At 57.7% G+C, this 13,788-nt stretch overlaps 2 protein-coding genes across 3 annotated transcripts; both read left to right on the top strand.

Annotated features, from left to right (window-relative positions):
• The first annotated feature begins 659 nt into the window (after window positions 1–659).
• CHRND (cholinergic receptor nicotinic delta subunit) lies at window positions 660–4,548 on the top strand. 2 transcript variants are annotated; one of them, XM_009089103.3, is made up of 12 exons: window positions 660–711; window positions 1,397–1,542; window positions 1,721–1,765; window positions 1,855–1,964; window positions 2,080–2,235; window positions 2,435–2,550; window positions 2,790–2,990; window positions 3,316–3,427; window positions 3,550–3,664; window positions 3,854–4,055; window positions 4,161–4,279; window positions 4,366–4,548. In XM_009089103.3, exons 1-12 carry the CDS (start codon window positions 660–662, stop codon window positions 4,546–4,548), a joined length of 1,557 nt encoding a protein of 518 aa, XP_009087351.2. The 2 variants fall into 2 exon arrangements, with proteins under 2 accessions (XP_009087351.2, XP_018768910.2); XM_018913365.3 differs by lacking the exons at window positions 660–711; window positions 1,721–1,765 and having other exon boundaries at window positions 1,408–1,542.
• Window positions 4,549–5,600: 1,052 nt separating this feature from the next.
• Window positions 5,601–10,130, top strand: CHRNG (cholinergic receptor nicotinic gamma subunit). The gene is made up of 12 exons (XM_009089102.4): window positions 5,601–5,696; window positions 6,077–6,213; window positions 6,322–6,366; window positions 6,574–6,683; window positions 6,778–6,933; window positions 7,162–7,259; window positions 8,044–8,247; window positions 8,536–8,650; window positions 8,912–9,026; window positions 9,341–9,545; window positions 9,643–9,776; window positions 9,855–10,130. The coding sequence occupies exons 1-12, from the start codon at window positions 5,654–5,656 to the stop codon at window positions 10,020–10,022; spliced, it is 1,530 nt and encodes a 509-aa protein (XP_009087350.3). The 5' UTR covers window positions 5,601–5,653; the 3' UTR covers window positions 10,023–10,130.
• The last annotated feature ends 3,658 nt before the right edge of the window (window positions 10,131–13,788 follow it).

Raw genomic sequence — 13,788 nt, 5'->3', positions numbered from 1 at the left:
GTAGAGGGACTTTCCAGGGGAGCTATGATATCCTATTGCATCCCCTTTCCTATCCCCCTTGTCCTCTGAAGTGATGCCTCCAGCCTTGGTTCCTGCTGTGCCCACCCTGCCACAGACTCCCCAGCCCCTTCCCCAGGGGTCAGACAGCCTCCTGTCCCTGCAGCACCCACAGCACAGCAGTGGTGCTCACCCTGGTGACACCCTCCAGGACCCACATGAAATCTCCCGACGCAGGGGCCAAGTGTGCCCAGGGTCAGTAGTCAGTGGTGGGTGCCAGCCCTGTGCTTGGGCATCAGTGGGTACCCTGGGGACGCTGCTGTGGGGACCCTACCACTCCGAGCAGCATCACTGGGACTGCTGAGCAGCAGGGCAGGGACGGCTGCTCCCTGTGCCCAGCAATGCCTGTGCTGCGGTGCCCAGGCTCAGGCTGACACTCGTGGGGCCAGCAAGGCCAGCTGTGCCTGCCCATCTCCCCTTCCCTGCACGTGGGGGTGCCGGAAGAGAGGGGCTGGAGCAGCTCTCTGGTGCCGGCACCCTTCCCCCTCAGCACCTGGCACCATCCATCTCCCCCTCCCTCCGGCAGCCGGACATCCGCTCAGCCAGGCCAGGCAGGGAAGCAGCCAGGGCCTGGCACGGCGTGAGGGCACCACGGGCACGGCATGGGGAACCTGCTGCAGCAGCTGGCCCTGCTCGGGGCACTGATGCTGTCGGGTGAGCAGGGTCTGGGTCATGGGGTGCCCTGCTGCTCTGCTGCATGGGGTGCCCATGGGGTTATGGGCCCCCTCGATGGGGCTGGTGGGGGATGATGGTGGCAGGGTCCAAACTGGGCACCAGGGTCCTCAGGGCTGCATTTTGGATAATACCTGGCAGAGTCCACTCACTGCGTGTCGTCTGGGCTTCTTTCCTGGCTGTGCCACCCAGAGCCACATCCCTACCCAGGCTATGTGCTGTCAGTGCACCGTGCCATTGTGTCCATGTGTCCCTGGAAGTGTCTGTCTGTGCCGAATTTCTGACCATGTGTCCCTGCACGCACTGGGTCCGTGTCCGTGAGTCCATGTGTGTTCTGTGTGTACAGCCACCTATGTGCACAGTTCCACCACATCTGTATCCAAATGTCTCGTGTCTGTGTCCCTCTCTGTGCTGGGTTTGTATCTGTGTGTCCCTCTGTGTCCGTGCCCACGTCCTTGTCTTGTGACCATGTGTGACCATGTGCTCCCACCTGTCTGTCATTCCTGCACGTCCATGTCTGTTCTCCTGTGCAGCACAGACATGAAGTGTCCTGGCCTGTTCCTCTGTTCCTCTCCTCTCTGTTCTTATACTACCCTGCCCTGGCTGAGCATCCCTAGGGGCCCAGTAACCCCTGAGCCCCCTGGTTTGCCTGACCCCACACCCCCAGGTGGGCTCTGCATGAACCACGAGGAGCGGCTCATCCACCACCTGTTTGAGGAGAAGGGCTATGACAAAGAGCTGCGCCCTGTGGTCTCCACTGACGAGGTTGTGGATGTCTACCTGGCCCTCACCCTCTCCAACCTAATCTCACTGGTGAGCCCCAGTGGGCAGGGCCCACTGTGGGGTGTCCCCAGCCATGCCTCATCCCTAGGGCTGGTTGCATGGGGGGGAACCCTGAGGCTGCTGTCCAGCCTGAGCTGTCCAGCAGGGTTGAGGGCCCTGGGCTGGGGGGACACCCTGCCATCTCACTGTCCCATGTTACTGTTTGCAGAAAGAGGTGGACGAGACGCTCACCACCAATGTATGGCTCGAGCATGTGAGTAGGGACAGGTGTCACAGCATCAGTTGTGCCACTGTGGGGTGACCCAGCATGTGAGGGGGTGGCCTGAGAATCCTCCCCTCCAGGGCTGGACCGATTACCGCCTGCAGTGGAACAAGTCTGAGTTTGGGGGTGTTGAGGTGCTCCGCCTGCCGCCAGACATGCTGTGGCTGCCGGAGATAGTCCTGGAAAACAAGTGAGCTGTGCCTTAATTTCCCCTCCCAATCATTCCAAACTGTTCCCAGTGCATGTCCAGGACTCCCCTGGCCCCTTCCTAGCCATGCCATAACCTTGTCTCCCTGCTGGCACAGCAATGATGGGCTCTTCGAGGTCGCCTACTACTGCAACATCCTCATCTACGACACGGGCTACGTCTACTGGCTGCCACCTGCCATCTTCCGCAGCACCTGCCTCATCAACGTGGACTTCTTCCCCTTTGACTGGCAGAACTGCTCCCTCAGATTCAGGTGCTGGGTGGCTGGGTCAGGGCAGCAGTGTGGCCATGTCATGCCTGGGTGCTTGCTGCTGCCCGCACCTCCCCTTACTGTCAAGGTGCAAGGGGCATAGGTGACTTGGTAGCCAAAGTCCCTCATGCTGGAGGTCAGGGTGGGTTGGGTGGTGGGTTCCCAGCAGCCCCTCACTGTCTGACCCCCGGCTGTGGTCCAGGTCACTGGCATACAGTGCCCTGGAGATCAACATACATCTGAAGACGGACAGTGATCCAGACACAGGGAGGTCTTACCCAGTGGAGTGGATCATCATTGACCCCGAAGGCTTCACAGGTAATGCTGGTGCTCTCTGTCATGCCCTGTGGGACACCCTATAAAGGTTGGGGGGGCATTCTGGAGTGGGGGCACACTGACATGGAGAAACTACCTGGGGCTTTGTCATCCTGGCACTCATTCCACCTTGGAATGCTATCCACACCCTGAGGGGGGAGACTGGTGCTAGGGGAGGACCTGGTGAGGACAGTCATGGCAGGTGTCCCCCATGCCGTGTGCTATCCCCTGTGCCCTGGCAGAGAATGGGGAATGGGAAATCATCCACCGCCCAGCCCGCAAGAATGTCTACCCTGACATTCCCCCGGACACCAGTGAGCACCAGGACATCACATTCTACCTCATCATCAAGCGCAAGCCGCTCTTCTATGTCATCAACATCGTCATACCCTGCATCCTCATCGCCTTCATGGTCATCCTCGTCTTCTACCTGCCCGCTGACAGTGAGTGAGCCCTGTGGCATGTGTGCCAGTAATGGGAGTCACATCCATGAGGCACCTCTGTGTCCCACACCTGCACCAGGCAACACCCCAGTGCCCAACACGAGGACATCCTAGAACTGGAATATCCCCATCACCTCAGCCAGGCATCCTGGCAGAGAATGCACTTGGGCACAGGATACACCATGCAGGACCCCAGGGTACTCCCATAACAGAAAACCCCTTATGGGGCACTGTATCATGGGACACTGGAAAGGCAACCCTGGCAATTGGGACTCTGCTGGACGTACCTGGAGCAAGGTTTGCCCTGAGCTTACCTGTTCTCCAGGTGGTGAGAAGATGACTCTGGTAATCTCAGTGCTCCTGGCCCAGTCTGTCTTCCTCCTGCTGATTTCCCAGCGCCTGCCTGCCACTTCCCATGCCATCCCCCTCATCGGCAAGTGAGTTCTGGGCACCACTGAGTGCAGCGGGGACATTGTGGAGTCCATTGGTGCCAGAGGGCAGCTCTGCCTGTGCCTAGTCCCTGAGGCAATGCCGGCTCCAAGACCACGCTCCCTACCAGGTACCTGCTTTTTATCATGCTTCTGGTGACAGCTGTGGTGATCATCTCCGTCGTGGTCCTCAACTTCCACTTCCGCACCCCCAGCACCCACATCATGTCTGACTGGGTCAGAGAGGTGAGCAGAGTGTGGGCTGGGGTGTGTGCACTGCTGGGTACAAGGGTCACACTGTACCCCACAGGGGGCGTGGGACAGCAGAGCCCTGGCATTGCACTCCAGATGGAGTTTATGGGCAGAAAGAGGGAACAAGGTAGCAACACACTGGAGAGGTGACCAAGGGACATGACACTCCCTCTTGTGTCCCAGGTCTTCCTGGAGAGCCTGCCCCGGCTGCTGGGCATGACACAGCCTAGCGAGAGCCCGGCGGGCGCTCCGTGCATCCGGCGCTGCAGCTCGGCCGGCTACATCGCCAAGGCAGAGGAATACTTCAGCGTCAAATCCCGCAGCGAGCTCATGTTTGAGAAGCAGTCGGAGCGGCACGGGCTGACCAGCCGCATCACCCCTGCCCGTGAGCCACGGCCCCTCCGTGGGGACAGAGGGAAGGAAAGTAGGGCTGGGTCTCCAGGGTTGGCAGCCCTTTGGGGCCAATCTCACTGCCCCCTCTCATCCCCAGGCTTGGTGCCGCTGGGCATGGACTCAGGCGAGGAGCAGCCCTACGAGCACATCAAACCCGTCATCGACAATGCCAACTACATTGTCAAGCACATGAGGGATGAAAACAGCTACAATGAGGTGGGGACATGGGCACCAGGAGGGCAGGGGGAGCTCCTTGTGCCCACTGTGCCCCTGCACTGCCTGGCTCCTGGCTCTCTCCACAGGAGATTGACAACTGGAACCGTGTGGCCCGGACCCTGGACCGCCTATGCTTCTTCCTCATCACCCCCACACTGGTGGTGGGCACCCTCTGGATCTTCCTCATGGGCATCTACAACCACCCGCCGCCACTGCCCTTTGCTGGAGACCCCTACGACTACCGGGAGGAGAACAAGCGCTTCATCTAGGGGGCTGTGGGGATCCCATGTGCCAGCTTCTCCCCCACCTGTCTTGGTTTGGGAAAATAAAGCTTCTTGCCATGGGGCACTGAACTGGTGGCTGCCCTCAGTGTGCCCCAATGGGCACGTTGCCCAGCCTGAACACTGTGTGTGTCCTGGGGAGGGTGATGCCCAGCCAAGGAATGGGTGTGGTTGGATATCCTGAGTGTGGTGGACCCCAGCTGTGGCCAGAAGAGGTGTGGTGGTACTGGCCCTGCTACCTCTGTGGGCTGGGCTCTTGGGTCTGGATGGGCTGGGGAAAGGAGTTGGCCACCCCAGCATGGCACCATCCCCTGCAAACCCACTGCAGTTGGCAAAGATGCCATCAGTGCCCACATTTCTCCCCTGCCCCCATGATGGCCCCTCCAGACCCACAATGTCCCCCCAGCACACCCCATCCCGCAGTGCAAGGCAGGGGCCCAGAGAGGTGTCTCCTTCCCCAGATCAGCAGTGGCATGCCAGGGCTCTGGTTTCAGGGGACACCTCTGACGTCCCCCCACCGGCAGTGGCCCAGGACAGCTGTCACATCCTCTCCACTGAGCCAGGAATCTCACCACACCCCCACACCCCCATCCCCCTCTCCCCGTGACCATTCTACACGGGGGCTGGAAGGATTTGAACCCCTGGGGGGGAGGCATCGCTCCCCAGGCTCATGTGATGGGACTTGCCTGCCCCTTCCCCACCCTATATTCTGGGGGCAGCTACTGCCATGGCAGAGACAGGATGTGCTGGCAGGGAGGAAACCTCTTTCCCATAATCTGCAAGGAGGTGCACCCCTTTATGGGAGACACAGGGAACCCCACAGCACAGAGCTCATTTTGCCCCTTGCCCCAGTCCCCACCTCTCCAGCACAAAATGCCAGAGGAGCTTCCCAGCCTCCCAGCTTCTGGCATCGCCTCACCAGCGGGGGAAGTGGGTGGTCACACGTCCCTCCCGGGGCCCCGTGGCTGTTGGGAACAGCTGACGGTGGCAGGGGACAGCTGTCCTGTCCCAGCGGGCGCCAGGACAGCGCGCCCAGAACGCGTCGGCGCAGGCGGCCGAGCGGAGCCGCAGCCCCTGCGCCCACGGCACCGCCATGCGTGGCCACGGCCTCCTGCTCGTCCTCTGCACCCTGGCAGGTAAGATCTGCCCGGCCAGGGAGAGGCCTGGAGGGCACCTGACCACCCCCCACCTTAGCACCTGGGGGTTTGTCACTCCTGGGAGTCCAGCACCAGGCTGGCACCGGGCTGTCCCTGTGCTGGCAGCCCACTTGCTCCCGTGTCCTGCCCTGGAGAGTACCCGGGCGAGATGGGTGAGGGCGTGCCGGGGACACAGCCTGGGCACCGGCGGGACTGTCAGGATCGCGGAGCAGCGCACACACACCCGCAGCAACACGCACTTGGGCATCCCTTTCCCATGCACCCACCCCTGTGCCTCCCCCTCAACGTATCAGGTCTAGGGGCCATCAGTGACCCCACTGCCTTCTCCCCGCGGTGTCACATGGCGTGTGCCCTCCCAGGTGTGAGCTGCAGGAACCAAGAGGAAAAGCTGTTCCAGGACCTCATGTCCAACTACAATCCACAACTGCGCCCGGCCCGGGGGGATGAGATCATCGATGTCTCCCTCAAGCTCACCCTTACCAACCTCATATCCCTCGTGAGAGACCCCCCTCCGGGGCGGGGGGAAGGGGGAGGGAAATTTGCCCCCACTTGTGGGGCAGAAGGCAGGGCACTAAAGCAATCTCCCTCATTCCTTCCCTGCCAGAATGAACGGGAGGAGACCCTCACCACCAACGTCTGGATTGAGATGGTGAGACCCCTCTCCTCTAGGCAGGATCATGCCCAGGAGTGGCGTATCAGGGTGGCACCCCATGAGGGGCTGGCACTGGAACCTGACCCTCTTTTGTGGGCACCCCCAAATGAGCCCATTTTGTGGGCAGCATAGCACAGACAGCTCACAATCTCTTTCATCTTGGGGGGCTGCATGATCCCTCCTCCTCATCTCTCCTTCTCCCAGCAATGGTCTGATTATCGCCTGAGCTGGGACCCCGAGAAATATGACAACATCCAGCTGCTGCGGGTACCCTCCACCATGGTCTGGCTGCCAGACATCGTCCTGGAAAACAAGTAGGTGACAGAGCAATGGGGACATGTCCCCACATAGGGCTGGCAGCTTTCCCCCAGGCAGAGTTTGGAGCTGAGCCCATCCTTTCCCCCCCAGCATCGACGGGACATTCGAAATCACCCTCTACACCAACGTGCTGGTGTCCCCTGATGGCAGCATCTACTGGCTGCCCCCTGCCATCTACCGCAGCGTCTGCGTCATCCACGTCACCTACTTCCCCTTCGACTGGCAGAACTGCACCATGGTCTTCCAGTGAGCGTGGGCACCATGGCAGCTCCTCCTGGGACATAAGGATTAGCGAGGGATCCCCACCTTTGCCCTTGGGGAGATAAGTGCCTCCTGCCTATCCTCTGCCACTTAGTAGGAGGCACCACAGACAAGCCAAGCACCCCAAGGAAGAGCTGGAGGTGCCACACTGGCACCCCTTGCTCATCCAGCTTGCTACATGCCAGCCTGTGCCACCAACTTGTCTCTCCCCAGGTCCCAAACATACAGTGCCAATGAAATCAATCTGCTGCTGACAGTGGAGGATGGCCAGACTGTGGAGTGGATCTTTATAGACCCCGAGGCTTTCACAGGTAACACTGCAGCCACTGCCACTGTACAAGGGTGTCCCACCACAGGGGACATCCAGCACGTCTGCTGCTACACTGCTGGCTGCCAAAAGCAGGGCTTCAGGGACTATTAGCAGCTCCCACCATTACATGGGCACTTAAGTTATTAGTGGAAGCAGGAGTGTGGGGGAGATTTGTTTTTCTAACCCCCCCCCCCAGCTTGGGGCTCTTGCAGCCTGGCAGCTGCTGCCGGAGAGCACTGCTCCTGCAAGCTTGATTGATGCTGGGAACGTAGCTGTCATGGCCAAACAATGACATTTTCCATCACATTTTAATTGCATATTGAAGGAACAAAATGCTTTTCGGGCAGCGAGATTTATTTTTTCATTACCGGCCTGAGTTGCGATCTTGACTGGGAAAAAATCTATCGCTCCCGCGGAGAGCACCAGAGAGCAGTGAGCTGTCACCCAGTGTCATGCTTGGCTTCCCTCTGTGGCACTGTGGAAATGGGGAGATGAGGGGATCCCAGCCCCACAGCTGTAGCCCTGGGAGCCCCCAAGGGGTTAAAGGCACCCTTATGTGCCCAGCTACCCCATCCAACTGCTTTTTGAGGTATTTTGCCCAGGCGCCCTGGCATGTTCCACAGTGCTCATCTCCCTCACAAGTGTCTCTAGCACTGTGCACAGCCTGGGTGCCCTGAGGGGCCCATGCCAATCACCAGTCCTCCCCTTCCTCCCTGGACTGGGGGGCTGGAGGCCCAGCACCCCTGTAGGGACAGTGGGACTCACCTGGCACCATCACGATGCAGAGAACGGCGAATGGGCCATCAAGCATCGCCCCGCTCGGAAGATCATCAACGCGGAGCGCTTCACCCCAGATGACATCCAGTACCAGCAGGTCATCTTCTACCTCATCATCCAGCGCAAGCCACTCTTCTACATCATCAACATCATCGTGCCCTGTGTCCTCATCTCTGCGCTGGGTGTGCTCGTCTACTTCCTGCCTGCCAAAGGTACAGTGGGACCATGACCCATGTGGGCATGGGGATGTGGAAGGGGACAGCGACATTCCAGGAAGGGCTCCTTATCCCCTCTGTGCTTGGGGACCATCAGTATCATCTCTCACCCACTCCTGTAGTATTTGGATTGGGGGCAGTGAGTAAATTTTTAGGTATCCCATAGTTAATGCCTCAAGGCAGGACTTGTCTAATTCAGCTTTTGGGTGGGGTTTTTTTGCCTTAGGAGGGCAATGCCCACAGCACTACCCTGTGCCAAACTCTGCCTTTCCCCCTCTTTGGCAGCGGGTGGGCAGAAATGCACTGTCTCCATCAATGTCCTCCTGGCCCAGACTGTCTTCCTCTTCCTCATTGCCCAGAAGGTGCCTGAGACCTCACAGGCTGTGCCTCTCATTGGGAAGTAAGTGACACATTGGGATAGGGGTGCCAGCCCTCTTGTCACACTGTGCCATCAGGGTCTCAGGTGGAGCAGAGAGTGCCCAGACACAGGACCATGGTACAGAAATAACCCTCAGCCCAGATGGGGCTGACACAGGGCTACCACCTGCCCATTTCACTGCCTGTCTCCAGCTTCCACCAGCAGGAGGGCACAGAGAAGGACCTTGCACGACCATAGCTTGTGACCCAGCAGCCCTACTGAGGCTCTGTGCCCCCTCCCCAGATACCTGACCTTCCTCATGGTGGTGGCAGTGGTGATTGTGGTGAATGCTGTCATTGTCCTCAACGTCTCCCTGAGAACGCCCAACACTCACTCCATGTCCCAGAGAGTGCGCCAGGTACCTGCCATCATCCCACTACTCTTCATACAGGGGGAATGGAATGGGTATTTGGGGATCAAGGCCATGTCCCTTGCAGAGTAAGGTGGCAGGCATGCCTTCCTCTGAGTGCAAGTCCTGGCACAAAGAAAAGGCCCCAGATGTCCCCTGTGGACCAGACTGTACCACCAAGCCTCTCCCAACACTGGGGGGAAGCAGGTGCCAACAGCCCAATAGCACCATGCTCCAAACAATGCCAGGGGAACCAGTCACATCCACTGGGTGCTCTGGGCGGTGTCAGGAGGACAGATCCCCACAGGTGACACTGTGCCCAGGTGTTCCTGCACCTCCTGCCCCGCTACCTGGGCATGGCTGTGCCAGAGGAGACCCCAGGGCCTCCACGAGCCATCCGCAGACGCAGCTCCCTGGGGCTCATGGTGAAAGCCGATGAGTACATGCTCTGGAAAGCCAGGACCGAGCTGCTCTTTGAGAAGCAGAAGGAAAGAGATGGGCTGATGAAAACCGTACTGGAGAAGATTGGTGAGTGACCCCAGGGGGTTGGCACCTCCCTGTGAAGTTGGGCTTTGTGCCAGGTGGCTGAGTGCTTGCCAGTGCCCACTGTGCTGGCTACTCACAGGACGTGGTCTGGAGAGTGGCAGTACCCAGGACTTCTGCCAGAGCCTGGAGGAGGCAGGTCCCGAGATCCGCGCCTGCGTGGATGCCTGCAACTATATCGCCAATGCCACACGGGAGCAGAACGACTTCAGCAGCGTGAGTCAGGGCTGGGGGCAGAGGGATCTGCATGGGGAGCAGTGGGCACAGCCCTCACCCTTCTTGTGCCACTGGCAGGAGAGTGAAGAGTGGATGATGGTGGGACAGGTGATCGACCGTGTCTGCTTCTTCATCATGGCCTCTCTCTTTGTGTGTGGCACTGTTGGAATCTTCCTCGTGGCTCACTTCAACCAGGCACCTGCCCTGCCCTTCCCTGGGGACCCCAAGCAGTACCTGCCACAGTGATGCTCACAGGTGCCCACCAGCCAAGTGGTGGAGATGGGGGAAGGAGGAACATGGCATGCTCCTGCTGTGCTGAATGTGGAAATAAAACCCCCAAGCCTTGCAAGCCTCCATGTCATCTCTGCTCCATGCCCAACCACCTCAGAGGCTGGAGGTGCCCCCTGTGCAGGCTGGCCACGCACCTCTAAGGCTGCACAGTCCTGTGGGATGAGGCATGGGGAAACTGGAGCAGAGTCAGACATCTCACAGGCCATGTAGCAGTGCTGGCAGCAAGAGTCACATCACCCCACTGCAAATTTACAAATTCCAGCCCAGGACAAATGGGAATACCGTCATCCCTCTCATGGCAGTGGGGCAGGAATCCCAGCTACAGCTGCCCATTCCGGGGCAACAATGGAGCTATGGATGGGATTGGTGGCAGCTAATACTTCCCTCAATTTATGCCCTGACTGTGGGTCTTGGGGACAGCTGAAGTGCTGTCCCTTGATCCCTACCAAGCAGCTTGAGGTAGAAAGACTGGGCCACCAGGCTCCAAAACACCCTCTGGGATGTGTGCCCCATGGCATCCATCCTGCTGGGAGCATCAGCACAACTCCCTCCCCCACCAGCCTTCCTTGCCCTATGGGATCATCTCTGTGACGCACAGCCCCTTCCCCCATCCTAGCAATGCTGCATCCCCTGGTGCACCTCAGTGACCTCTGGGGCCCCCTGGCTTTGTCCCTGCTGGCAGGGGATATGAGAGGGGTCAGCCTGGGAATGGTGGCAAGCAGCATCTGCTCCTCTATGATCCAGCTCATGTCACCTGCGCCTGGCTGCAGGACGTGCGTCAGCCTCACAGTCCCAGCACCGGCTGCCTCTGCTGCTGCCGGGAGAAAACCAGTAAGTTACTGCCCACAACTGCCCTGGCACTGCCTGACAGGGGTGAGGGCACTGTGGGCACCAATGGGGGAGGAAAACACACAGCAGCTGAGACATCACTTCTTGGGCATCTGCAGCCTGGTCATGGCCTGGAACCACTCGGGGCTGTGCCAGCCTGCTGCTGCTTTCTTCAAAGTGGCTTTTCCTGCCCTATTCCTACAAGATGTGTAGTGCCCACAGCACCAACACCAGCTCCCGGCTGGCACCTTGAAGGAGGTGGGCATGGTGCTCACCCCTCTCAGGCAGAAGTGCTCAGAGGACCTTAGCTAGGTCCTGCCCCCTACCTGGGTCACCTCCCACAGCCATGACCCACGTGATCTGACCAGGTCCTGGGGTTCTGTACTCCTGGCCACAGTCTTGCTGGTAAGTGATGTTACTGTGCAGTACTCCTGTCCTGCCACAGCCATGTCCTCTCAGTGGCTGAAGGGCCAGACCCTCCTGGCCCAGTGTCCCCAGCCCTGTGAGGGCCAGGAGCTGCCATAAGCTGCCCAAACCAAAGCATGAGGCATGTCTGCAGCCCCCAGGCTCTATCTTCTGTCCCCAAGAAGATGCATAATTAATGCACTCTGGTCTGTCTCTGCCTGCCCATTTCCCATTGATTACAGGGTCCCTTTTGCCCTGCTGCCAGTCTCCAGGGTGGGGTACTATCACCTACTTCTTACCACTCTAGAGACGCTGCTTCTTCCAGTGAGCTCAGGATCCAGCATGTCCATACAGCACAAGTGGAAACGGATGAGCTCTTCCAGCCTGCTCGGAGCACGTAACTGAGATCACACTTTCCACTATCTCCAAGCAGTGGTTTTATGAGCTCTCAAGAGATGTCTATAGTATATAATTTCAGAGACAAGAACAAAAGCACGAGCTGTATGTCACAGATCTTGGGCAGCATATGAGCCTTGCAGGATCTGGTGGGGGAACACCTTGTAGGTCCCTCTGAGGTTATGGGGGGAGTGCAGTGAGAGGAAAAGCTTCCTCAGCCCAGTATCAGCTTCCTGTGTTCACACTCCATCAAGAAGCACTAAGACAAGGCAACATCATCCTCCAACTGCTCCCCTCCACAGAGAGAACTCCTTTCTCTCTGTGGGCCGGGAAGGGCTATCAGCCCCCATCAGACCAGCTGTAGCCCAAGTCACCCAGGACCCATGAGCTCATCACAGTTCAGCATCCCCTTAGGAAAGAACTCAAGGGAATGCTCTCTTTTGAGCTCCAGGGCTCAAAGATATCCCAGTTTCCCCAAAGGCCATTTTGCACGGATTTAAGTTCAAGGGTGTTCAAAGTCTTTGGGATAATGAAAACAGGAAAGGTCTTGACTCACTGCAGATTTGGCACTCCCATGGCTAGAGGCTTCCTTCCTGAATTAAGAGGATCTGAAACCTTTTTCTAGAGCTCAACAGAAGCTCCTTCCCTTCCCAAACAACCTCATACTGGTGTTTTCACCATTCTCATTAGCAGGACACAGTGGGCCACAAACCAAAAGTCCAGCTCAAAAACCAGTCTGGCTCCATCCCCCTCCAGGCTATAGAAGGCCCCTGGCTTAGCACTGATCAACCACTGCTTTTTTCCTGACCTCAGGAAAAGTAGCCTTAAAGAGGACAAACTCCACATCTGGTCAGCTCACTTTCTTCAAGGCTGAGCAAGAGGAACTTCTGCTGAGTTCCTCTAAATCTCAACCACGGGGGCAGTGGGAGGAGAGGAACAGCCTTCCTGGGAAGGGTTCTTCCACAGCTCACTCACAAAGCATATTTGAGGGCGAGCACAGCAGGACCATAGTGTTTTCAGATTTAATAGCAAGCCTGCACTCATCAGCACCAGCTTAGACAAGGGGCATCGGAGGCGAGAAGTGGGCGAGTACATGAAATAACAGAGGTGGACATGACGCACAGCTGGGCACAACAACAGGATAAAGCCCTAAGTGATGTCATCTGCAAAAAGCTAAATGTGCTGAGAATAAAAGGAACCTGCAGCTAATATTTCAGCCCTGCCTTGTAAGGCTATTTTTGCTTAGATTGCCAAAATGCAATTACAACTAAATCCCCCCTAACAAATACTGGAGAGCAGCAGGGGAGAGTTGTATTTAAAAGGAATCTTAAGTAGCAGCCATAGTAGTACCTGCCTGCAGCAGAGAAAACAAACCATGTCTGGAAAAGAGCATTTGGTTGAGAGCTGGTGACAAGTGCCAAAAAGCAGGAACAGGACCGTGGGTCTCAAGAAACACAGACAGGGATGCCACTACAGCTTGGGAAACAGCCCTGCTCCCTGCCCAGCCAGGTGCTAACTGCCTGACCATGGGGAGCACTTAAGTCATTGCTGTCAGTGCAAGAAATGTCCCTAAAGATAGCCTAGAACTGACACTTTCAACGAAGAAAAACCCTTCAGAAGACTGAATATTTTAAACTCTTTTCTCTGCCAGTCTTGGCTGCTTTCAATCTAGACTTCAATAGTAAGACCAGGAATTTGCAATTGGAGTCATGAGGCTGAATGTCTCCCAGGCCCCAAGGCTGGTAATTGTCCCAGACACGGGCCACTGGTTCTGTAGTCATGAGCAGACTGGCCCAAGCAGCCCCTTCTCCTGGGGGACTGCACAGAGCACATGGGGCAGGAGATGTGCCCCATCACTGGCCACAGACTCCCCTCCTGGGCCCAAGGCAAAGGCTCCATTAAAAATGAAAGGCAATTGTGCGATTCCCCAAGGAAAAAGAGAAAAGGCTGGAGCTGTTAATGAGTACAATTAGTGTTGTAGTCAAGCAGAATCAGAGGAAATAATTAGCTCCTATTGTTTCCATGGCATACAAATTGCAGCCATGCTGGCTTTCCAGGCAGCAACCCATCATTTGAGGCTCACCCCAGAGGA

Source organism: Serinus canaria, chromosome 9, assembly GCF_022539315.1.
Source record: "Serinus canaria isolate serCan28SL12 chromosome 9, serCan2020, whole genome shotgun sequence".
In the NCBI taxonomy this organism is placed as follows: domain Eukaryota; kingdom Metazoa; phylum Chordata; class Aves; order Passeriformes; family Fringillidae; genus Serinus; species Serinus canaria.
This window is presented reverse-complemented; position numbering and strand designations above follow the sequence as displayed.